We start from the raw sequence: 23,938 nt of genomic DNA, 5'->3' as shown, positions 1-23,938 counted from the left end.
GTCCTGAGCCTTCATCCCCCTGTGAGCCGTCCTCATCCTCAGCCTTCATCCCCCTGTGAGCCTTCCTCATCCTCATCCTCATCCTCGTCCTGTGTGAGCCTTCATCCTCCTGGGCCTTCCTCATCCTCATCCTCGTCCTGTGTGAGCCTGCATCCTCCTGGGCCTTCCTCATCCTCATCCTCGTCCTGTGTGAGCCTTCATCCCCCTGTGAGCCATCCTCATCCTCCCCTCTGTGTGAGCCTTCATCCCCCTGTGAGCCGTCCTCATCCTCGTCCTGTGTGAGCCTTCATCCCCCTGTGAGCCTTCCTCATCCTCCTCGTCCTGAGCCTTCATCCCCCTGTGAGCCTTCCTCATCCTCATCCTCGTCCTGTGTGAGCCTTCATCTCCCTTTGAGCCATCCTCATCCTCCCCTCTGTGTGAGCCTTCATCCCCCTGTGAGCCATCCTCATCCTCCTCCTCCTGTGTGAGCCTTCCTCCTCCTCCTCCTCCTGGGTGAGCCTTCCTCCTCCTCCTCCTGGGTGAGCCTTCCTCCTCGTCCTCCTCCTGGGTGAGCCTTCCTCCTCCTCCTGGGTGAGCCTTCATCCCCCTGGGCCTTTCTCATCCTCCTCCTCCTGGGTGAGCCTTCCTCCTCCTCCTCCTCCTGGGTGAGCCTTCCTCCTCCTCCTCCTGGGTGAGCCTTCCTCCTCCTCCTCCTGGGTGAGCCTTCCTCCTCCTCCTCCTGAGCCTTCCTCCTCCTCCCCTGCGTGTGAGGAGCTGGGAGGGCCGAGCAGCTGCTGGGCTGTGGCAGTTTGGTGTCTCCCTGAGGGCTCTGTGCCACTCAGCCTTTTCCAGACGTTCTCTCTTTTATTTCTCTGTTGTCACCTGTGCTGGGCACGTTTGGTTGCAGCCAAGGTTTTCCCGGAGGAGATCACGCCGCTGCTGCCGGCTGTCTCGGGGGAGAAAGCTGCCGAGGACCAGACCTGCTACTTCCTGCAGCTGCTGCTGAAATACATGGTCACTCAGGTGAGGAGGATGTGTGCTTGGGGCTGCTCCTCTTTGGAGGGGGCATTTGTGGTGGAAAATTAACCCTACGCCACATCTGTGCACAGCTGGGCTTTTCACCCTGCCCCAGCCCTTTTTTATTCCTTACTGGTTTCTAAATGGAAAATGGCCCCAAGGGTGTTTCCTCGTGCCGGTTTTGGTGAAAAGAAGAAGTTTGTCGCACTTTTGTGATGAGAATTAATGAACGTTATCCGGGCTTGGGGAATGACTGACTGTTTTATGTGCTCGTGGCTGCATTTGGAGAATTGATGTGGGGTAAAGATGGAGTTTGTTCTCTGTGGACACACAGCTAGATGAAAAGGGACGTAAAGGACCACTGGAGGAAGAGATAAAGAGAGATGGCTTCTGTGATGTTTTTAAAAGGATGCAAGTAACAAGTACATAAAATTTAATTAGAAGTAGATCAGATGAATCTGTACAGGAAATAAATTAAGATAATGTATATTTTTAAAAGTACGAATTAGGCAACATTTGAAATAAAGTGGAAGCTGTGCAGACAATGAACATTAAAGAGCCTTGTTATTAAAAAAAGATAAATTATAATTAAATACTTCGAGATACGCTTTCTAGTATGAAAAGGCAAGACCAAAATAACGTTTGGAAAGGGTTTTGTCATCTTGAACAGATGCTTTATTTTAAAAAGTGGCTGTATGGAATTATCAGCTTCCTCCACAGCACCCTTTGTTTTGCATATCAGAGTCTCACACCACTCCAGTCAAAACCAAAAAATGTCCCTCTTCTCTCTGTGCTCTCGTTACCTGTGTGGGATCCAAACAAAGCTGCTTAGGCTGCAGGTGCCGTTGCACAGAGGTTCTGCTGTTTGTTCATTGTGCTGAAGAAAGTATTTCCGATAAAAGTGAGAAGCAAATTCAGGGAGAGCAGCGCAAATACGCTGGTCTTTGGGGGGCTGCTCTGGTCTTACTTTCCCTTCTTACTGCACTTTGTAAAGCTGGTTTTGGGGCTGTGCTACTTCTTCCTCTCTTGCTCAAGTGTGGTTGCCTGTTTTTTGTGTTAGAATTGTCAGCACACCACGTTAACTTAAAGCTTTCTGTCTGTTCCTCTCTAACTCCGTGACGAAGGCTGCCAGCTTGGAGTGGAAGAACAAGGAGAACCAAGACACTGGATTTAAGTTTCTCTTTGCTTTGTTCAGAAAGTACTATCTTCCCCACTTGTTCCCATCTTTCACAAAGCTGACCAACCTCTACAAGCCTGTGCTTGGTGAGTAGTGGGTTTTGCCTTTGAAGCAGAAAAAGCCAGAGCTGGCTCTCAGCAGCATCTCTGTGACCTGCTGGTGTTATCACTGCATGTCCTGTAAAATTCACTTAGGCTGCAGCAGGGCTGGCTCTTCCTTCCAGCTTTGGCCCTTCTTGTTTGCAGCCCTTCTCTTGTGCTTTGCTTTGCTTTGAGGGGTGCAGGGGATAACCTCAGGGAAGAGCTGTCCCGTTCTCCTGAGGAGAATTCAAGCGTTAGTAAAATGGAAGCAGTCATTTGCATCTGTTATTTTTCCTGGGTGAGGTGCTCAGTGTGTTCAGCCAGCGCTGGGGGGCAGTTAGGAAGATCCCACTCCGTGTCTCTGTTCCCTCCTGTCCCTGCAGACATCCCTGATGTCAGGCCAAGGCCGGTGTACGTCGCTGCAACGCGCAACAACGAGAGCGTCTACTGCACTAAAATCCCCTACATGGCAGCTCGCGTGGTGTTCATCAAGTGGCTCGTTACCTTCTTCCTGGAAAAGAAGTATTTAGCTGCTGTTCAGGGCACAAAAAATGGAGGAGAAATGCTCCCTAAAATTATTCAGGTGGGCTTTGAAGTTTCCCTCTCTCCTTGCGTAGGCGCTGGCCCGGTGGGTGATCGCGCTGCGCCGGCAGCTGAGGCACAAAGAGATGCTCCCAGTAGTGAATAAAGGATGTGGCTGGTTGGCTGATTTTTCTTCCGTGGAGGAGGGAGTTTCTGAGCAAAACCCTCCAGTAATTCACTAGAAGGTTGTTTTTTTTTTTCCCCCTCGTAGCTTGTTGCATTAGCAGTTCAGCAGTATTTTATTTAGGCTTTTGGAATTTACTCTGTACACTGTCATACTCGGTGGTTCCATGGACCACTTCCCAGCGACATCAAAGGCTGCTTTGTTTTCCTCTCAGTTGTAGCAGCTGTTTACAATAAGGTATTAGAGAAACATTTCATTTATAGACTCGTGGCCGAGACTTCTCTAGCATGAGATGCCTCACAGTGAATTTCATAAATCCATGCTTTTGAGAGACTCTCCGGCTTCCTGTTAGGAATTTAGAATCGGTCTCAGCTTGTGTTTGGACCGCAAACATCCCCACTATTAATATCCATTAATAAAAATGGGTGTCAGCTGGGGGCTCTGCAGAGAAGCAACACGGTTTGAGAGCTTTTCAGAGCAAAGATTGGCAAAAAGGTGTTGGGCATGATAACCTGTGGTGCTGCCATCCATCTTCTCCCCAAGGCAGAGGGACCTGGGGATTCCTCTGCACGCTGTGCCTTCCTTTGCTCTCATCATGTGGAGTGGACAGTTGTCAGTTGTTGTGTGCTGTGCACAAGTGTCCAGTTTGTACAGACCAAATTCCTTCTTGGGTGCGTGCTAGACTGAAATTTGCTGTGCCTGCCCGCCTGGATGGCAGTGTTACCCCAGACAGGGAATCCCGAAATCCTGAGCTCTCTGTGGGGATCCCAGAGTGTGGTGTGTGTGTGTGCTGTGCCTGCCTGGGTGCCAGTGTTACCCCAGAGGTGAGGTGTGTGATTTGGGGGGCTGACAGGCTGTGCTGTGCCTGCTTTGTGCCAGTGTTACCCCAGAGGTGAGGTGTGTGATTTGGGGGGCTGACAGGCTGTGCTGTGCTTGCCTGGGTGTCAGTGTTACCCCAGAGGTGAGGTGTGTGATTTGGGGGGCTGACAGGCTGTGCTGTGCCTGCCTGGGTGTCAGTGTTACCCCAGAGGTGAGGTGTGTGATTTGGGGGGCTGACAGGCTGTGCTGTGCCCGCAGACGGTGGCCGTGGGCCAGGAGGAGGGCGCGGAGCCGGAGAGCGGCGCGGTGCCGGCGGGCGAGCAGGAGCAGGAGCACGGGCACCCCGGCAGCCTGTGGGACAGGAGGCTCAGCAGCTGCAGCCTGTGCAGCGTGGAGGAGCAGCACCGCGGCGTCTACCAGATGGTGCAGGGCATCCTCCTCTCCACCCGCGGATACGTCAACTTCGTCAACGAGGTGTTCCGCCAGGTCACTGCCTGGGCTGCCCTGCGCCGCTTCTGCGGGGAGAGGACTCAGGGGCACCCGGGGCTGGGAGAGCTGGGGCTGGGAGAGCTGGGGCTGGGAGAGCTGGGGCTGGGAGAGCTGGGGCTGGGAGCTGGGTGAGCTGGGGGCTGCTCACTGGGTGCCCAGGTGGTCACTGGGCCAGCTCAAGGCTGGTCACAGCAGCAGCCTTGGAGGTCAGGCTCCTTCCTAGGTCTGGTTTAAGGATCAGATCACGGAGCTGTTGTGGGAACTGAATCTTGCTGCTTGCAGTGGTGGTGTGGGTGGCAGGTGTGTGTTTGTGTGCACCACTTGTGCCTGCTGTGGGGAGTGAAATCTGTGAATTTCCCGTTCCAGGCTTTCCTGTTGCCGCCTTCTGATATATCGGCGACACGGAAGGTGGTGAAGGTGTACCACAAGTGGATACTGCAGGAGAAACCCGTGTTCATGGAGGAGCCAGACAAGAAGGAGGACAGCCAGGATGCTGCTGCTCCCTTGGAAGACTCCTCAGTGCAAACAGATGGTAAACATGTATGGCATCTCTGTTCCTTACTTTGTCCTCTGCCCTATGGGGCTTTTCACCTCGCTCTGTAGAGGAGTAACAATTTCAAGTGTGTGGGGAATTAAAAAATGCTTTTATTCAAGGGCTCACAGTTGAAATAGTTGCTGAGTAGTACTTGGCGTGCAGGGGAGGGTTGCAGCTGGTTTGAGAGACATCATTTGTGGTGATTCCCCATGTGTAAATATGACAGCAGGAACTTCATGGAGGAAACACTGATGGGTTCTGCAGTGCTAAAATTGGCTGTCTGCCGGCCTAGGGCATGGAGAGCTCTGTTTCCTTTTGGTGGTGCTTAAAAATTTGACAATAAGCATTAATCTGTGTGTGCTGTAACTGGGCACCTCAGTCTAGACGATTTAACTGCAGATAGGGTTCCTGTGCATCCCCTTTTATTATCCTGTTCTGAACCAGCAGTAAAAGTGCACTGGTGACGCGCTGACACTGTTTCAAGGGGGGTTTTCTAGTACTGAGTGAGAGGTTTGATTTGTAAAACAGCGAGAATTACAAGGTTCTTACTTCGTTTGGCAGAGAATTTGTAGTTTTGCCAGGCTTAAATTCAAGCTCTGCTACAATCGGTGAGTAGGAAAAGCGGTGTAAAATATTTCAAGTAACATACCTCCTAAAACTTCCACGGGCCTGCAAGTTTGGAAATGAGGAAAGGATAGTCAGGAATGGCCTGTGGAAAGGAGTGTGTGCCACGCCAGTTCCCTGGCTTCTGCTGCTGAGGCAGGGGTGGCTGGTGTGGGTCTGGAGCTGTGCCCTGTGGCTAACCAGGCTGTGTTTGGCAGCTCTCCTCGGAGCCCTGCGGCCACAAGCGCTCCTCCAGCTGGGGCAGGACGTACTCGTTCAGCAGCGCTGTCAGCAGGGGCTGTGTGCTGGAGGATGAGGACAGGGATGTGAAGGCTGGCGCTCAGGCCATGCTGCAGGTGAGCTGCTGGCAGGGGCACACCTGGGCCTGCCCTGCCTGCTCAGGTGGGTCACTTCTTGTGCTGCACGGTCTGTCACGAGCCCTGAGGTGCAGGGGAAGGGCCACCCGGGCTTGGTTGGCTTTGTAAGGCGCAGTTTGGGCTCCGTGTGTCACTCTGAAGCACATCTATTAACCCAAGTGACGGTGTCTCAGAGCCAGGGGTCTGTGTTCTAACGCACGAGGGTAAGTTCTTTCCTCCCCTGAGTACGAGGAATTGATCAGAACCGTGCATTTACTTTTGCTGAACCTCACTTATTGAAAATGCTGCTGGCTCTTTAGGCATGTGATGGCAGGAAACGAGTGGCTGGAGGAACGTCCACAAACGCCCACAAACCCTGTACTGAGCCTGGGCGGGTCTGTGGCTGGAGTAACACAGGAAAATAAAGTGATGGGGAAAACATGAGACCCCCCTCTAAGGAAAAGGGCAAGGTTTAACTGAAGCAGCACGAGTATTTCGTTGTATTTCATTCCTTGCACACGGCCTGTCACTGCCAGGTGTTCCTGACCAACTCAGCCAACGTTTTCCTGCTGGAGCCGTGCTCCGAGGTCCCTGTGCTGCTGAAGGAGCAGGTGGATGCTTGCAAAGCCGTTCTCAGCATCTTCAGGCGCATGATAATGGAGCTGTCCATGAACAGAAGGACGTGGTAAGGGAAAGACGGCGTCACTGGAGAGGAGAAGGCTGCTGCAGCCCACAGCCAGCCAGGCTGTTTGACAAATGGTCCGAGGTGTGAGCGCATCCTCGGGAAACGAGGCTGTGCTGCAGCGTTAGCGAGCAGCTACAGCTAACACAGCACCTCTTGTTTTGGCACCAGGGAGCAGATGCTGCAGGTTCTCCTCAGAATAACAGAAGCTGTGATGCAGAAGCCGAGGGAGAGCCAGACGAAGGACACGTTTGCTCAGAGCATGGCAGGGCTGCTGTTCCGAGTGAGTGAGCGAGTGAGTGGGGATGCTTGCCTTTGCTCTGGCACAGCTGCCCACAGCTTTGGTTGAGTCCTGTGAAAGCTGCTTGCATTCCTGTGCAGGAGGGGTTTGCTCCTGTTTTGCCAGCGGTTGTTTTGTAAACTGTTGCTGGCAGAGGGAGAGCTGGCTTTGCCCTGTCCTTCAGGGCTCTGTTACCAACTCCGGTGGCACAGACAGGATGTTTTCAGTGAGTGTGTCTCTAAAGTGTACAGTTCAAGTAACTGTTTTCCTAAGAAAAGTCCGGCAGAGAAGTGAAAACCGAGTCAGGCTGAGTGAGAGAGGCATTTCTGCTTCCTACTCTCCTTCCACTGCAGGGTGTGGCTGGGTGTTGTCGAGCTGCCCCAGAGCTCAGCTGCTGCAGTTCTGTGGGTGTGGGACACCCCTTAACACCCAGCCTGAGATTTCTCTGCATTCCCTTCATCAGTGGGGTGCTTTTGAGGGAAGGCAGCGCTGCGCATCAGCTGTGCCTCACCAGGTGCCGTGCTGCCGTCCCGTCGGAGCTGTGGGTTGTGCTTGGTGCACTGAACTCCTCAGCCCTGCCCGAGCCGCCCCTGTTCCCCCAGACCCTGCTGGTGGCTTGGATCAGAGCCAACCTGAGCGTGTTCATCTCCCGGGAGCTGTGGGACGAGCTGCTGGGCGTGCTGTCCTCGCTGACCCACTGGGAGGAGCTGGTCACCGAGTGGGCCAGCATCATGGACTCGCTGACAGCCGTGCTGGCCAGGACCGTGTACGGCGTGGAGATGACAAACCTGCCCCTGGACAAGCTCAGCGAGCAGAAGGAAAAAAAGCAGAGAGGCAAAGGTTTGTCTTTGTGCTTCAGTGCTCCCCGTATCAAACAGGTTAAATATTGAAGCTTGACCTTAAAAATTAAATTAATGTTAAACACGACTTAATCTGGTGTAAGAACCTGTTTAACCAGATGGGAAGCGCTTGGGGTTTGTGTGTTGTCATCCTTCACCGGGGAGGAGAGCTGGCTGGGGTCTGCACCTGCAGCCAGGGGTTTTGGGTGGCAGAGATGAAATGTGCTTTCCTCTGCTGTTGGCACTGGCAACTCTGTAAAAATGCCTTTCCGTGTGTTTTTAGTGAAGTTTCTAATTGAGAGCTGTTCCAGCTGCATCTCCACGCCTCCCTGAAATCGAGGCACATAGCTTGGTGTACCAGCTGGTTTTTATTAGTGGCAGAAGTTAACTTGTGTTGTTTGGAGGGTTCATATTTGCCACGTGCGAGTCCGCTCGTGCTCCAGTGAAAATGCATGCCAAAGCGCCCAGTGCCAGAGCGTTCTGCGTCCTTTGTCCTAAGGTGGTGCTTTGGAGCCTCAGAAGACAGCTGTGGTGGGAAGATCTTTTTCATTAAGCTGGAAAAGCCACCCCGAAGTTGTGGAGCCGATGAGGTTCAGAAGTGCCACGACCTCTGGGGCCCCGGGAGTGGAGAAGGCGAGGAGCATTGTCCGTCAGAGAGCCACGGGTGAGAGCACGGCTGGGTGCTTTGGTAGCCAGACACTCCCAGACACTCCATTTCAGTGATTTCAGTCTGCCTCTGAGGGTGGCTGCTGCCAAAAAGCAGCTCAGTAATGAACTGCCCCAGCAGAGAGCTTGCATGGCCGTGGCTGGCTGTCCTGGCCAGTGTGAGTCACAGAGTGTTTGGGGAAATTCTCTATAAAGGCTTTTAGCTGCAGGACATGATTGTGAGTTAAAGCTGTGCACGTTAGGGGTTTTTCTGGAGAGGTACATTGCTGTCTTTATTGGTTCCTAAGGAAGCATTTATTGCTGTCAGGCAGATAACAGATACTGATACAGCCGTTCCCTGGGAGTGCAGGGTAAACCAGCTGTGCAGTAAACGATGTTACTGCTTTGTGTGCTCTCTGTTTCTTGGCCTTGGTGAGGTTTTCCTCCTCTTCTGGAAAGAGGAAAGCAGGAGGGTGAGCGGGGTGAGGGCTGCTGGGGCAATGGCAGACCCCCAGACATGGAGCAGGTGCTGGTTAGTGCGGGCATCTCAGCAGCCTGCCCTTTATTCCGTGTCAGCGTGTGTCCCTGTGCCCCTTCTGGGGCGGGCTCCCATGGCCATGCCCTGCTTGGGGCAGGAGCTGCTGGGCTGCCACCAGGGCTGGGAGGATGCTCAGGGTGTTCTGTGGCTCTTGTGGCTGAGCCTCAGCCTCCAGCCTGGGTCACAGAGCGCTCTGGCAGCAGAGCCACTTCAGTCTGAGCTTTACTTCTGAGTTCAGGCAGTCCCTGTCTGTGCTCCAGGGGAGGATTCTCTCTCCCGCTGCAGCGTTTTCCCCTTTGACACCCTGCCAGAGCAGCAGGGAGAGCCTGGAGTTGTTGATCCAGGGCTTTTCTTGTTTGTGTGTGTTCGGATTAAAGGCCCTTCCACACTTGCTGTGGATCAGAAATCCCTGATTATTGCCCTTTCGGTGTGAGAGAGTGTTGTACAATATTAACTTGACATCTCGGGGGCTAAACCCCTGGCCTTGCTGCTGTAGAGCTTTGTCCCAAAGCACCGGGCTCTGTTGTGTCGTGACACTCGGAACTGCAATGTTTCACTGTGCTCCTGATGTAATTATTGCTCTATTTTTTCCTGGAAGCTAAGCGAAGCCAGTCTATCAGCAACTGTGTCCATCTCTATGAGGCTTTGCCAACCACTAAAAGTGTGCCTCTTCTGCTTCACACTGTGAGCTCTCTCTTCCCTGGTATCTCTTACACTTCTTGCTCTCACAGGCTGTCAGGTACTGTACTTTAAAGTCATCTTTGATATCAATGCCCCGTGTATTTTTAAACTGCTCTCTGTCTGGTCCCTTCCTGTCCGGTGGGTTTGCCTCAGGGTGCTTGCAGCTCAGCGAGCAAACAGTTTTCATTCACTTCGGTATTAAAGATTGCCAGGAGCTGCAATTATAGATCTACACTGCCTTGTAACTAAAGTGCAAATTCCCACCTTTCACTTCCTGGGAGGGGATCTGTGGCCCCCGAGTCCTGCCCAGAGTACATTCCCCGCAGTAGCAGGAGAAAGGAGAGTTCTGGACGTGGTGCTGTTTGGGCCTGTGGGGATTCCTGCTCACCGAAACATCTTTGGAGTGTTTCCATCTCCAGTTATTTATCTCGGGGGGAGAGCTGAAATTGTTCCAGTTAGTGAAGCGCGTTGAATGTTCTATTTCATTGCCTTTTCTAAGACATTGAAAGTCAGTGAACACCAGAAATGCTAGTTTTTGTGCACATGCTCCCGAGATAACTTCCTGAAACACCTACAGTGCTTATTAAGCAGTAAAGCAGTAGAAAAACCTGCACACTGCTGGATGGAAATGCTGGAGTGCTGCTAGCTTTTTTTGGTTGGTTTTCTTTTTGGTTTTTTTTTTTTTCCCCCCAAATGCTAAGAGAAATGCATTTCTAAAAGCCCTGTGCTGCCCCACAATCTCAAGAGTTCCCATTGCTCCTTCCCCAGCCTGTCACTTTACTTCCCCTTGGGAATTTTCATGCCTCCCTCTCTCCTCCTGTTCTTTCTCATTTGCAGCTACAGCCAAAGCAAAAGCTGCCTGCTGGGGTTTGTCCTCACAAGCCAAACCCAGGTTACACCCAGCTGTAACCCAAGCAGCTCAGAGGTTTTTTCCCCTCTGAGTTTTTGCCTTTCTTCCTCCTCCCTTCCCCTCTCTCCAGAGGTGCCTTCTCCCCGCGCTGCATTCAGGGGAATTTTGTTTCCCCTGCTCTTTCTGTCTCCAGAATGAACAGGGGTCTCCAGCACTGAAAGCCCAGCTTGGTTCCTGGCACCTCCTTTTTGTTACCTCCCAAAATCTCTTCTCTCCTTTTTAGACCTTTTACGCTGCTCATGCATTTCCCCCTGAACTTTACAGGTTTTCCAAGGGTATTTTATAGAATTCGAATTGTAACGTGTGAATTTTACCCTGGGAATTTTAAATACTTGCAAGGGTCACTTTTTCATAGAGCTTCCTTAGGCAAGGAGTTCACAGAGGTACACAGGAGCTCCTGCAAATGTTTTGTGTTGTAATTAAATCGACAGAAGTTGAAGAATCTCAACAGCTGGAAAATCCAGAAGGAGCAGAAGCTGCGGGCCCATCTGCAGACCAAGAGCAGCAGCTAACTCGGAGCAGCAGCACTTCAGATATTGCAGATCAGATTCCACCTGATTTTTTTCAAGGTAATTTTAATAAAATACAGCAATACTGTGTTTTTCAAGGAAAAGTGTTGAGGCTTCCATTTGAATTGGGTGTGTTGAAGCTGCTGCTGGAGTTCAGTTCCTCTCCTGTATGTTGTGCTCCCAGAGGACTTTCCAAAGCCTCTGGTGTCCCACTGAAGTGTTGTATGGCCCTTAACTATAAATATGAATATAAATATGAGCTATAAATATAAATAGCGTCAGCATCGCTGAAGTTTACGTGAGGCTTGCTGTGTGCTTTGGTCCCACAGATGTTTATAGTTCTTGTTTCCTTTCTGAAACTTCCAGGTAAAACTGCTGGAAATTCGGCTTCAGAATCCAGATCACTTCAGGAAAACAGGGGATGTGCAAAGGAGCGGGAAGCCGAGCAAGTAAGGCAGAGCCAAAAGTAATTTCTGATGGGATCCTAGCGGTGTTTTCTTTCTAATCAGACGCCTTTCAGCACTCAGGAGCTGTAGGAGGTGAAAGTGTGGGCAGTGATTAATGCCATTTCTGGTGTGCAGTCTGGAAGTGAGCTGTGGCAGGTTATTGTCCTGCTGGGTGTGATCGGTCTGTGTCTCCTGATCCCATCAGCTGCTTCCGCAGCTGTGTCTGTTGAGGTCTTACACGAGGCTTTGGTCCTTCCTTAAAATATTAAACATCAACAAGAAGTTTGTAACTTTTAAAAGATGAATAATTCATGGCTATTCCAGAGCTGCAGTACACTGGAATAAATGTTTGATGGTTTAAAGCACTGATGAAAATGCTTCTCTTCAGCGCAGTCCCTGTCAGCAGCCGGGCGTGGCAGATGTTAGTGTGAGTTGACATTAGCACAGGCAAACTTCGTGCATTTTTAATGGCAACTTTTCAGCAAAGAGTTGAGACAATAAATGACTCAGCCTGATTCATCTCTGTGAAATATGAAGGCTGAAAGATTGTTTTATTTTTTTTTTTAAATACCTTAAATTATTTCAGGTGTGTTTGAACAGAGGTAAAAAATCCTGGTTGTTGGTGTGAAAAGCAGAGGTTGTTGGTGTGAAAAGCAGAGGTTGTTGGTGTGAGAACAGAGGAAGGGGAGGGTAAAGGGTGAAATGGGACACCTGATGTGTTCCTGGGGACACTGACAAGCCCTTGGGTAGTGTGAATATTGATGAGGATGTCGTGGCTGGGCTGTGGTCGGTCTCTGATGAGGGTGTGGGCTGGGCTGGGCTGTGCTGGGATGGGCTGGGCTGTGCTGGGATGGGCTGGGCTGTGCTGGGCTGGGCTGGGATGGGCTGGGATGGGATGTGCTGTGCTGGGATGTGCTGGGCTGTGCTGGGATGGGCTGTGGTGCTGAAAACAGGACGAGCAGAGGTGAATTTTTCCCTGCAGGCTCTGATGCAGAGGAGCAGCAGCACGGCCGAGCTGGGTGATGCGAGGGCAGACTCGCAGGGCTGTTCCAGAGCCAGGGAGAAAAGTGAGTGCTGCTGTGTTTGCGTGGAGCCCAGCGCTGCAGGGCCGCTCTGGGGCGTGCTGTGAGCGGGCTGTGCCGTTTGCAGGTGAGAGCCTCAGCAGTGACACGTCCCTGGGCTGTGCCACCGACGTGGACGCGGCTCTGGTGGCCTGGCAGGCGGCCGAGGACGAGCCCGAGGCCGGGACGGGCACGGATCCCGCAGCACCACGCTGGCTGCAGCTCAGCCCCTCACAGGAGCCTGCCAACCTCACAGGTACCCACCAGATACCCTGCAACCTCACAGGTACCCACCAGATACCCTGCAACCAACCTCACAGGTACCCTGCAACCTCACAGGTACAGGTACCCTCCAACCAACCTCACAGGCACCCACCAGGTACCCTCCAAGCTCACAGGTACCCTCCAAGCTCACAGGTACCCACCAGGTACCCTCCAAGCTCACGGGTACCACAGGCCCCCGGCCCCAGAGAGGAGCTCTGCTCCCCACTTGGCTTGTGGGACACCCCAAATGTGTCACCCCAAACGGTTCTGCAGGCCTGGGCCAGAAGGGACCTGGACCATCAGGTGATCTGCTGGTAAATGATGGTCCAGAGAGCCAGCTGGAAACAGAGGGGCTCCTCCCAGTGCCCCCCGTGCTGAGGTGCAGCACACTGGCTGATGTCTGAAGTGACCAGGTTCTGTTCCATGGCCTGAGGAAATGCCTTACTGTGCTTTTGGCTGGTGGGGAATACGGGGTTCATTCTTGGCCATCTGTAAAGGGCAGCTTTCATCTGGTGATGTGAGGCAGACATTGGGTCAGGAACTGAAGGCAGTACTGCAGGAATACCTCACAGGCTGCCTCCCTGATGGCTACACGATTCCGAGGGTACTTTCTCATGTCAGCTTTTCCTTTGAAATGTCTGCTTTAATGAACCAGCACAGCCAGCCCAAGCAGGGGGTGCTGCTTGGAGAAGGTGCTGCTGGCCGTGGTGAGGATGGCAGGTTTGATAAATGGGGTGTTTGTGGCTGTGGTGCAGGAGAAAGGCACACGTGGTGGGCTGGCAGGGCTGTCCTGGCCCAGCAGAGCCTGTCAGGCAGTCACAGCTCGCTGTGCTGTCGTGGGCTGAGGCAGGACAGCCCTGGCAGCACCTCTGAGCTGCAGAGCTGCCACTGCCCTGGGCACAGGGCTGTAGGAGGTCATTCCAACGTGCTCAGTGAATAACATCTGCTTTAGCACCTCGGGACTTTGTAATGCTACGACAGTGAAACGGGAGAAAACGACTCCCGAAGCTGTTCTGTAAATACATTCAAGCATAAAAGCATCTGGAATGCCTTTTATTTCACTGACCTGCCTTGAGTCCTGAGAGGACAGGAGGACAGTGTTGCCTTCTGCCTGTGCAGGGTTTCCTGCAGGCTCCCTGCACTCCTGGGCTGCTGCAGGCACGGCTGGGGCCAGGCTGTGCTGCTGCCTGGGACAGGAGAGCAGCTGCCAGCTCTTGTCATTGGAATCTGCACTCCAGAGTGCCTTTGGACTGCTTCATGTGAACTCCATAACCCCAGCCCTGCTCTCTGTGCTCTCTGCTCTCCCAGGGGCTGCTCTGGCTGAGTGCTGATGCCTGAGCACATTTCCCAAGGCTCTTCAGCTCTGGGTTTTTATTCCTTTGTCCGCTTGCATTGCCAGGTCTCGCTACACTGTGTGATCTTAGAAAAGAAAAGAAAGGACTTTGATAAACATAGAGATGTTACCTGTAAGAGCCAGTTATTGGTGGAATAGATCCCTCAGGCACCTGAAGGTCGCTTTTAGGTGCATTTTTCCTCCCTGCTGAGAAGCCCTGGGTGTGCTGTGCCCTGAGGCTCTGTCACCTTTGCCCGTGTTTGCTGCCCTGGTTTTCTTTGACTCAGAAGCAGCTCCAGCAACGGAAGAGATTTGGGGGAGAGAGTTCTTGTGGGATGGAAGATGGTTGGGAGGAGTAATGGCCAGATTTTGTTGAACAAATTCACGCTTAGGCTGCATTTCTAACTTGTGGAAATGGGCCTGAATTGCAATTTGCAGACAGCAGTGAGTTCCTGGCTGACGACTGCAGTATAATTGCTGGTGGAAGCCTTGTTGGTTGGCATCCTGATTCTGCTGCCGTGCTCTGGAGGAGGATCCTGGGAATTCTTGGAGATGTGAACAACATACAGTCACCCAAAATCCACGCAAAAGTTTTTGGCTACCTTTACGAGCTGTGGTATAAACTTGCCAAGGTACGTGGTACTTCCAGCTAACGATGACGACGTTGTCATTGACGTTTCTTTGGTTGTGGAAGTGATCATTAAATGGGGTTCCGTGTTAGCACCTGGAGCATAAGCAAGGTGTGGGAGGGCTGTGTCATAAAGGAAGCTTTGTCTAGTTGGTTTCCAGCAGCTAGCTCCAACAGACAATCCTGTGAGGGAGCAAGAACGAGGTAGTGCAGACATGGGTGTTTGTGTAAGGGCCGCAGTGGGACTCCAGCAGGTAATGTTTGCTCTGGATGGGGAGCAGCAGCAGAGAATGAGCTCTCCTGGTGGCTTTGGCTGCAGTGTGGACTCGGTGTAGCCCCGGGGGCAGTGCCTGAATGCAAATGAAGTAAAACTAAAACATAACCAAAAATAAAACAAAAATCCTGTTTTATTAACGCTCCTCTTTAACCCCTCAGATCCGGGACAACCTCGCTATCAGCGTGGACAATCAGTCAACCCCCTCTCCTCCCGTGCTCATCCCTCCCCTCAGGATATTTGCATCCTGGCTGTTCAAGGTCAGTCCTGGGGCTCACACAGGAGCTGCACGGCTCTGCACGGCTCTGCACGGCTCTGCACGGCTCTGCACGGCTCTGCACGGCTCTGCACGGCTCTGCACGGCGCTGCACGGAGCTGCACGGCTCTGCACGGAGCTGCACGGCTCTGCACGGAGCTGCACGGCTCTGCACGGAGCTGCACGGCTCTGCATGGGGCTGCACGGCTCTGCATGGGGCTGCACGGCTCTGCACGGAGCTGCACGGCTCTGCACGGAGCTGCACGGCTCTGCACGGAGCTGCACGGCTCTGCACGGCTCTGCACGGAGCTGCACTGCTGTGTGTGGAGCTGCACTGCTGTGTGTGGAGCTTGCATGGCTGTGCATGGAGCTGCCTCTGTGTGCCTCGCTGTTTGTGCCACTGCTGGCCACGGCAGCCGTGCCCGCTGGCTGGGATGCGAGGCAGGAGCTGCAGGGGATGCAGGGGTGCTGCAGGGGTGCTGCAGGGGTTCTGCAGGGGAGGCAGGGGTGCTGCAGGGGTGCTGCAGAGGTGTTGTTGTTGCAGGCTGCCACGCTGCCCAGCGAGTACAAGGAGGGGAAGCTGCAGGGGTGCTGCAGGGGGAGGCAGGGGTGCTGCAGGGGAGGCAGGGGTGCTGCAGGGGTGCTGCTGGGGAGGCAGGGGTGCTGCAGGGGTGCTGCAGGGGTGCTGTCGTTGCAGGCTGCCACGCTGCCCAGCGAGTACAAGGAAGGGAAGCTGCAGGCCTTCAGGCTGCTCTGTGCCATGATGAGCCGGCGCCAGGACCTGCTGCCCAACTCCGACTTCCTGGTGCATTTCTACTTGGTGCTGCGCCTGGGGCTGACCAGCGAGGACCAGGTACGGGCTGGGCTCCATCTGCAGCTGCTGCAGCTGCTGCCAGGAGCCAGCACAGCTGCGGGCACTGCGGCTGCCCCGCGCCCCCCTGGCCTGGGAAAGGCTTCAGCGGGCTCCGAGGTGATGGTTGTCCCACAGAAACGGCCCGGTGCTCGTGGGAACGTGCAGAAATCATCTTTGTACAAATTCAGGACTCATCTGTGAGCACTCCCAGGTTTTTATAGCTGTAGGAACCAGAGCAAGGGCTGCAGCTCTGCTGGGGGTGGCAGCAAGGAAATTCTGGGAGTTACTGATGGTGCCCTTAGGAAATCAGCCAGGTTGGATTGTTTGAGATGGAAGAGGGAAAGAAGGAATTGTTACCAGGCTCCTGCCCCTCGGTTTCCCTCCTGGAAACTTAGAGCATTGGAAAACACTCCTTTTAAACAGGTAGGAATAGAGGCAGGGGTTTTCTCCTGGGAGATCCCAGGAATCCTGCTGCAGCTGCACATCCCTCTAAGGTTCCCTGGATGTTTTCAGCCCCACACTGCAATCCCTCTGTGTCTCCCTGGATGTTTTCAGCCCCACACTGCAATCCCTCTGTGTCTCCCTGGATGTTTTCAGCCCCACACTGCAATCCCTCTGTGTCTCCCTGGATGTTTTCAGCCCCACACTGCAATCCCTCTAAGGTTCCCTGGATGTTTTCAGCCCCACACTGCAATCCCTCTAAGGTTCCCTGGATGTTTTCAGCCCCACACTGCAATCCCTCTGTCTCCCTGGATGTTTTCAGCCCCACACTGCAATCCCTTGGTGTCTCCCTGGATGTTTTCAGCCCCACACTGCAATCCCTCTGTCTCCCTGGATGTTTTCAGCCCCACACTGCAATCCCTCTGTCTCTCTGGATGTTTTCAGCCCCACACTGCAATCCCTCCATGTCTCCCTGGATGTTTTGCAGACTGTGCTGCTGCTCTTTGTTCCTGCTCTCCACTCTGGTGGCTGTGTTTGCCTCTTGGTGGCACACTTGACCGCAGGTTGGCTGCTGTGTGTGTGTGTCCTTGCCTGAGCTGTGGAACAGGGAGAGGTGTTAACTGGAGGTGCCTTGGAGCCAGCTGTTGATGGGAAGCAGGGTCCTTATTCCTGCTCCTGGATTTCCAGGGCCATGGGCTCCAGGCTGCTCGCTGGCTGCTCAGAGTGCCAGCCTTTTTGTGACAGGATACTGGAACTGGGATCCTAGCATGCTTTCTAGGATTTCAGAAATAAAATAAACTTGGGGGTGGCCTTTTCAGCACAGAATGGCAAATTTTGGCACAATTTGTCTGCTAGGCACGGGCATAAACGTCTCCCTTGTAAGGAATGTTCACAGAAGGAAGGGTAGGAGCTGTCTCGTGGGGGAATTTTCCTCCTGTGTGGATCACTAGTTGCAACTTGTAGCATTTCTGTGGGAAAGCCAGGGAAAGCCCAGCTCCAGGAAATCACCTTGGCTACTTCAGAAGAGCTTTTTAGGTGGTTACATAATTAGTAAAAGTATTACAGTGGGGAAGCTCTTTGACCTGAATGGTTTTCAGTATTTTGGTTTGCGTGACAGGTGTTTTTATTTTAACTGTATTTCTCTTTTCACTCCTCGCTCGCTTAAGGATGTGAGAATAGGAAGTTGCTGCTGTGTTGTGTAGCTTTCAGGGCTGCTAGAAAAACAAAACAATCAGGTTTTGAATGTGCTATCCAAGAGTGCAGTGTCATTCCCGTTGCAGCCCGGTCTCGGGGTGCATAAAAGAGCAGTGTGAGGCTGGATTTTATGGGAGGCTCCCGTGGCTGAGCCCGGGGTGGAGCAATTAGCTCAGCAGAGGGGACAGCGGGGTAATGAGCTGCAGCTAATTTGTCCTTGTGGAAGTGTCTGACAGCAGCCATCCCTGGAGAAGTGAACAACTCTCTGCAAGGGTTGCATCACCTCTCCAGGTGGGAGAAGGGAGCACAGGAGGGGTCAGGGGCCCAGGGAGGTGTGTGGGAGCCTTCCTCCTGCACTGCTGCAGCCCTGGCACTGCACTGCTGCTGCAGCCCTGGCACTGCACTGCTGCTGCAGCCCTGGCACTGCACTGCTGCTGCAGCCCTGGCACTGCACTGCTGCTGCAGCCCTGGCACTGCACTGCTGCTGCAGCCCTGGCACTGCTCCTGCACTGCTGCTGGGCTGCCCTGCCCTCTCTCCCTGGCCCTTTTTGAGCAGTGTTCCCTGGGGCTCCCAGCCTCCCCTCCCCGTTCTCCAGCGAGAAGGAAGGAGCTGGGACGTTCCCTACCGGGCTGGGGCTTAGGGCAGGTGCTGCACCTGTGCTCAGGGGCTGGGAAATCAGGAAATGTCCCTGGGCTGGTTTGTAGGGATGCTGTGGGATAGCCTGCTGCACTCTGGCTGGGCACAGCTGCCTTCTGCTGCCAGCTGAGGCTGCTGCTGGTCAGAACACTCGTGTCCAGCAGCTGCAGCCAGGCGTGTCTTTTGGTCTGGCTGATAAATGCGGCTCCTTAAATCAAGCCAGAATCGCTCTGCAACGCACAGGTTTTACAAATAAGCAGGGAAAGAAATGTATTGTTATTATTGCTGCTTACTGTAACAGTGCTTCTTGCTTCATTCACCTGAAAAAGTCGATAAGCATCTCCTTGCTCCACATCCTCCTCCTCTTTGCTGAATAACAAAAGTACCAAAACACAATCCCAAAAAGCTACAAATGCTTCTCAGAAAACCAGCTGTTGGCATAACTGGGGTTCTTTAGCTCGGGTCATTCTGGCACTTCAATGATCCTTTGAGTTTGCTGGTTTTCTCCCGAGAATTAATTCTGTGGACTTTTGTGTCACCGTTTCTTATTTCTGTCTGAATTTCTGCTCGTAGTCTGAGGGGAGGAGGCAGTGCAGGTGAGGTGCTCGCCTTGTGGGACACTGTAAAGAGAGGCAGGTTTTTAATCCTTTTTTTGGGTTTCATCTCTCCCCTGCTGGGTGTTGTTTTTTAGCCAGTCTCACCCTGGCGCCAGGTGAGCATCGGGTGCTGTGCCTGGTGTCACCTGGCACTCAGGTTACCTGCAAAGGGAGCAAGGGAGCCACCTGTATTCCTGACTTCGGAGTGACTGTAACAGATTTAATTGAAGTATGATCGTACAGACTTGCCAGAGGACCTCTGGAGCGGGACACTTGAGTTTTTAGAGCACACAGTGAAAGGTGGAGTCTCCAGAGGTTCTCTGTGGAAAGGACAGCAGACAGCCAGGGAAGGAGACTCTGCTGGTGCCTTTGTCAGTTCAGTGAGACGAAGAGCAGAACAAACTTTAAATGTGGAATAAGAGGGAAGTCCCGGCAGTCCAGCTGAGCTGGCAGATGTCCTGGGTGATTAAATGTCAGCACAAGCAGCAGGCCTGCCCTGGGGCACGGGCTGCCTGCAGCCAGGGCACTCAGCAGCTTTGCTGTAGCTCAGTTCCTTGGAGCAGTGCTGGGATGGATCAGCAGCTCTGTCCGTGGAGGTGCCCATTGTCCGTAAACCTCTTTATTTGTTCCAAAGGCCCTGTAGGTGGTGATGGCAGGGAGGCTGCAGCAGCTCTGAGCTTCTGTAGAAACACCCCCTGGAGCTCTCTGTGTGAGTGGGAAATGGCTGATTTGCAGGAGGAAGCATTTTTCAGCAGAGCTGCTGCCAGAGGGGTCATTAATTCCCTGTTTGTGTTAACACTGCTCTGACATTAGAGAACCCCCAGCCTCTGTGGATCTTTGGGTGCAGTGCTCACCCAGCAGCTGTGCAAAGGTACAGTAAGTGAGTAGTTTTGCTTTTGTCCCGTGGAACGGGTGCTTCTTGCCTGGATTTCTGCCCGATGGTGTTGCACTCGAGGGCCCTTGGCTGCACAGGAACCATCCTGCTGTTTAGATTCTTTCCCAGGCTGCCATTTAAAAGGAAATAACCTCAATGTAGTCTATTAAGGCTTGGATTCCCCTGTTTTAGCTTCTCGAGACTTCTTTCCAGTGGCTGCCATGATTTTTCTCCCTCTCTTAATCCACCCCTTATCTCACTTTCTGTAGAGAATTTGCCTGTGCGCTCCCATTATGTGCTGTGAAGAAGTGTTAACAGACAGCACAGTTTGTTTCCAGTAGGGACAAACAAAAGTCCAAATGCCAGGGTCTCACAGGAACCCTGCCATCCCCCTGTGCTGGCCCAGAGTGGGAAGAGCAAAGAGCTGGAGATGGGCTGGCAGCGAGGGGGAGCCAGGTCCTGGCAGCTGCAGGAGCTGTGCCTTCAGCAGTGCTTTTGCTGGTTTTGTTCTGTTTGTTTGCCCTTCCTGAGCTGCATCCTCGCTCCCCAGTGCTGGCTGTGGTCAGTGCTCTGTCTGAAGTGACTGCAGGGCTGTGCACCCACAGCCTTGGCCCTGTGCCCACTGCCTGCTCAGGGAGTGCCCTGTGCGGCCACAAACCTAAATAGTAAATATTTACCCCAGTCCTTTATCCCAGCGCTCTCCCCACTTGGGAAAGTATCAGACGTGCTCCAAAATGGGAGAAATCTAAAAAAAAACTCCCTCTGTTGTATTCCAGCCTCCAGGGACTTGGGCTGTAAAACGTACCTGTTTTGGGGTTAGGTTTTTACCTGGCACCTTGGAATGGATAAATTAACCCTCAGTCTCCCAGGGCTGCCAAAATACTTCATAAACTTGTGTTGGAGCTTTATTTTCGACAAATTAACTCTTGCCTGAAACGTCACGGTAGGCAGGAAAACTTGGCAGAAGTAACTGGAAGCATTTGTTCCTTTAAAGTAGAAAAAGGCAAGTCTTAAATCTCCTGTAAATAAATGATCTTCCCCGTGCCGTAGATCTCAGCTGCCGGTGAGGAACAGAGTGAACTTTGAGTGAAAAATCCGTGTTGTTCCTGTCGAGGGACGGTTGGAAACGTGAGGAAGGCAGCTGGCAGGCTATTTGGTTACACCTGTAATCTGCAAAAGCCTGAACAAAAATTAGGTGAAGAATATTTTTGCAATTGACCTTTCAGTGAACTCGCATAAATTTATTTCGCTTACTCAGTGGATGTTTACGACCTTATAATTTGAATGGCTGGATTAAGCTATGCTGAAATACGATGCCCTTTATAGGGTTAATGCATTTGAGAGGGACATGCATGCGAGTGCCCCCTCCTCTTCCCCAGCTTTGACACCACAGAGCATCGTTCTGAATTGAAATAGTCCATAATGGTCCCCGTTTTCACTTTTCTTTAACAACGTGAGCGCTAAATTATAGCTGTGCAATTATGTAAACAATGGAAATGCTTCCAGAATGAATACTTCCTTTTAAATTTTCATTTTGTGTAATTGCTGAAAGGTTTGGAGCCATAATAAACCAAAATTATTTTACACATTTATCGTTCTAAAGGTCAATTATGAAAGAAGTAAAGCAACAACAGCGTGCGGGATGAGTAAACCAATTTCCGCGGCCATCGCCATATGTTTTTCTTGTGGCTTGTGTTTTCCAGTTGCTGTGTACACAGCATTCAATTGAAGTGATTCATTGGCCGGGCTGGGAGCTGCTGCCCAGTTTGCTCCCTGTTTGCAGGGAGGGCAGGAAGCGGGGCTGTGTTTGAGTTACCCGATTTTGCCCTGTTGCTGATAGCACAGCTGTCCTGGCTCCCCGCGCTCCCACGAGCCGGTCCGTGCCGATCGGCTCCGCCAGCCCCCGGGCCCCAGGTGCCACCAGCGCTTCGTGGCACAGGGACGGGGCTGCCAGGCTACCTGTGAGCTCTGGCCTGGGCTGCTGCTGGCCCTGCCCAGCCCAGCAGTGGTGCCATGGGGCAGGGACAGCCTGCCAGCCCCAGCTGGGACCCAGAGTGCCCGGGGCGAGCTGCTCGGTGCCCGGGGCGAGCTGCTCGGTGCCCGGGGCGAGCTGCTCGGTGCCCGGGGCGAGCTGCTCGGTGCCCGGGGCGAGCTGCTCGGTGCCCGGGGCGAGCTGCTCGGTGCCCAGGGCGAGCTGCTCGGTGCCCAGGGCGAGCTGCTCGGTGCCCAGGGCGAGATGTTGAGTGCCCAGGGCGAGATGTTGAGTGCCCAGGGCGAGATGTTGAGTGCCCAGGGCGAGATGTTGAGTGCCCAGGGCGAGATGTTGAGTGCCCAGGGCGAGATGTTGAGTGCCCAGGGCGAGATGTTGAGTGCCCAGGGCGAGATGTTGAGTGCCCAGGGCGAGATGTTGAGTGCCCAGGGCGAGATGTTGAGTGCCCAGGGCGAGATGTTGAGTGCCCAGGGCGAGATGTTGAGTGCCCAGGGCGAGATGTTGAGTGCCCAGGGCGAGATGTTGAGTGCCCAGGGCGAGATGTTGAGTGCCCAGGGCGAGATGTTGAGTGCCCAGGGCGAGATGTTGAGTGCCCAGGGCGAGATGTTGAGTGCCCAGGGCGAGATGTTGAGTGCCCAGGGCGAGATGTTGAGTGCCCAGGGCGAGATGTTGAGTGCCCAGGGCGAGATGTTGAGTGCCCAGGGCGAGATGTTGAGTGCCCAGGGCGAGATGTTGAGTGCCCAGGGCGAGATGTTGAGTGCCCAGGGCGAGATGTTCACTGCTCAGTGCTCAGGGTGAGATGTTGAGTGCCCAGGTGAGATGTTCACTGCTCAGTGCCCAGGGTGAGATGCTCAGTGCCCAGGTGAGATGTTCACTGCTCAGTGCCCAGGTGAGATGTTCACTGCTCAGTGCCCAGGTGAGATGCTCAGTGCCCAGGTGAGATGTTCACTGCTCAGTGCCCAGGGTGAGATGCTCAGTGCCCAGGTGAGATGTTCACTGTTCAGTACCCAGGGTGAGATGCTCAGTGCCCAGGTGAGATGTTCACTGCTCAGTGCCCAGGGTGAGATGCTCAGTGCCCAGGGTGAGATGCTCAGTGCCCAGGTGAGATGCTCAGTGCCCAGGTGAGATGCTCACTGCTCAGTGCCCAGGTGAGATGTTCACTGCTCAGTGCCCAGGTGAGATGTTCACTGCTCAGTGCCCAGGTGAGATGTTCACTGCTCAGTGCCCAGGTGAGATGTTCACTGCTCAGTGCCCAGGGTGAGCCCAGCAGAGCAGGTTGTGTCAGGAGATGGTTCCTGGTGGGTGTCACTGCAGCCAGCAGGCCACGCTGGGAGTTCAAAGGGAAGCCGAGGACCGCTTCAAGAGCTTTCCAAAGGGAATTTCTGGCAGGTTTCTCTCTATGGAAAATGGTTTATTTTCAGTAGCACTGCATCTCAGAACCGGCACGTGGGTCCCTGCAGCCTTTGGGGCCGTGAGTGCCATCACGGCGCTCTGGTGTGGCAGGAGCTGTGGTGTGGCTCTTCCTTGCCCTGCTGTGGGAGTGCTGAGCACAGGAGAGGGGCTGGGGCCCTGCTGTGTGACAGGTGGGAGCCCTGGCTGAGCCCTGGCTTGGTGCAGCAGCTCCCTGCGCTGCCACCGCCTCCCCGGCCAGGTGAGCCCGGGCTCCTTGGCGGTGGCACGTGTCAGCAGCAGCCTGCTCCCATCTGCTGCCCTGCTCAGGGCCAGCCCAGCCCTCTCTGGCCCCGTGTACAGGTGTGCTGTGCCTTAATCAGCCCCTCCTTATAACGAGGTGGCTCCTTTGTTCTGCGCCGAGCCGGAGCGTACCGCCCGCTTTATGAGCGGCTGCATCCATCTGCTCTGCTTCTCAGTGTTTGCACTGACCCATATTGACTCAACATGTATGAAAGGAAGTGATTAAAACAAGTTTAAACATTAACTTGAGTGGCATTTTAGCTTATTCAGGAAAGTGAAAGCGCTCTCTGCTACTGTGTTAAAAAGGAATACTGTTGATTTGAATGTGCAGCAGTTATTGCACAGGATGCTGGTGTGGCAGACACTCAGTGCAACACTAAGTAAGAGAAAATAGTGCTGATGTTAAAGCATCTCTTTGTGGAGGGAAAATTGGATTCATCAGCTTTAGCTTCTGCTGTAGAGACTGAGCACGTGGACACATTCTGGGGGTCTCTGGTTCAGGCCGTCTTTGACACATCATGAAACCAGTAAGGATGGACATGGAAAAGGGTTTT

At 53.3% G+C, this 23,938-nt stretch overlaps 1 protein-coding gene across 5 annotated transcripts in view; it reads left to right on the top strand.

The window, feature by feature from the left end:
- The window catches only part of RALGAPA2 (Ral GTPase activating protein catalytic subunit alpha 2), a 99,474-nt gene that overhangs the window by 17,663 nt on the left and 57,873 nt on the right, over window positions 1-23,938 (top strand). For 3 of the 5 annotated variants that reach the window (XM_088052512.1, XM_088052511.1, XM_088052514.1), the window contains exons 7-24: window positions 887-1,002; window positions 2,121-2,259; window positions 2,637-2,836; window positions 4,037-4,264; window positions 4,634-4,807; window positions 5,624-5,761; window positions 6,298-6,446; window positions 6,615-6,726; window positions 7,326-7,563; window positions 8,062-8,226; window positions 9,344-9,484; window positions 10,768-10,905; window positions 11,212-11,294; window positions 12,274-12,358; window positions 12,441-12,608; window positions 14,388-14,581; window positions 15,013-15,111; window positions 15,805-15,960. In XM_088052512.1, the coding sequence (XP_087908638.1) occupies window positions 887-1,002; window positions 2,121-2,259; window positions 2,637-2,836; window positions 4,037-4,264; window positions 4,634-4,807; window positions 5,624-5,761; window positions 6,298-6,446; window positions 6,615-6,726; window positions 7,326-7,563; window positions 8,062-8,226; window positions 9,344-9,484; window positions 10,768-10,905; window positions 11,212-11,294; window positions 12,274-12,358; window positions 12,441-12,608; window positions 14,388-14,581; window positions 15,013-15,111; window positions 15,805-15,960 (2,723 nt within the window). The remainder of the gene's footprint in view (window positions 1-886; window positions 1,003-2,120; window positions 2,260-2,636; window positions 2,837-4,036; window positions 4,265-4,633; window positions 4,808-5,623; window positions 5,762-6,297; window positions 6,447-6,614; window positions 6,727-7,325; window positions 7,564-8,061; window positions 8,227-9,343; window positions 9,485-10,767; window positions 10,906-11,211; window positions 11,295-12,273; window positions 12,359-12,440; window positions 12,609-14,387; window positions 14,582-15,012; window positions 15,112-15,804; window positions 15,961-23,938) is intronic. The other 2 variants (XM_088052515.1, XM_088052513.1) reach the window with 1 other exon arrangement.

This window comes from Pseudopodoces humilis, chromosome 3, assembly GCF_049639895.1.
Source record: "Pseudopodoces humilis isolate 2021_Gansu_Grassland_sample_001 chromosome 3, ASM4963989v1, whole genome shotgun sequence".
Taxonomy (NCBI): Eukaryota; Metazoa; Chordata; class Aves; order Passeriformes; family Paridae; genus Pseudopodoces; species Pseudopodoces humilis.
Note: the sequence above shows the minus strand (reverse complement) of the source record. Positions and strands in the feature narration are given on the sequence as shown.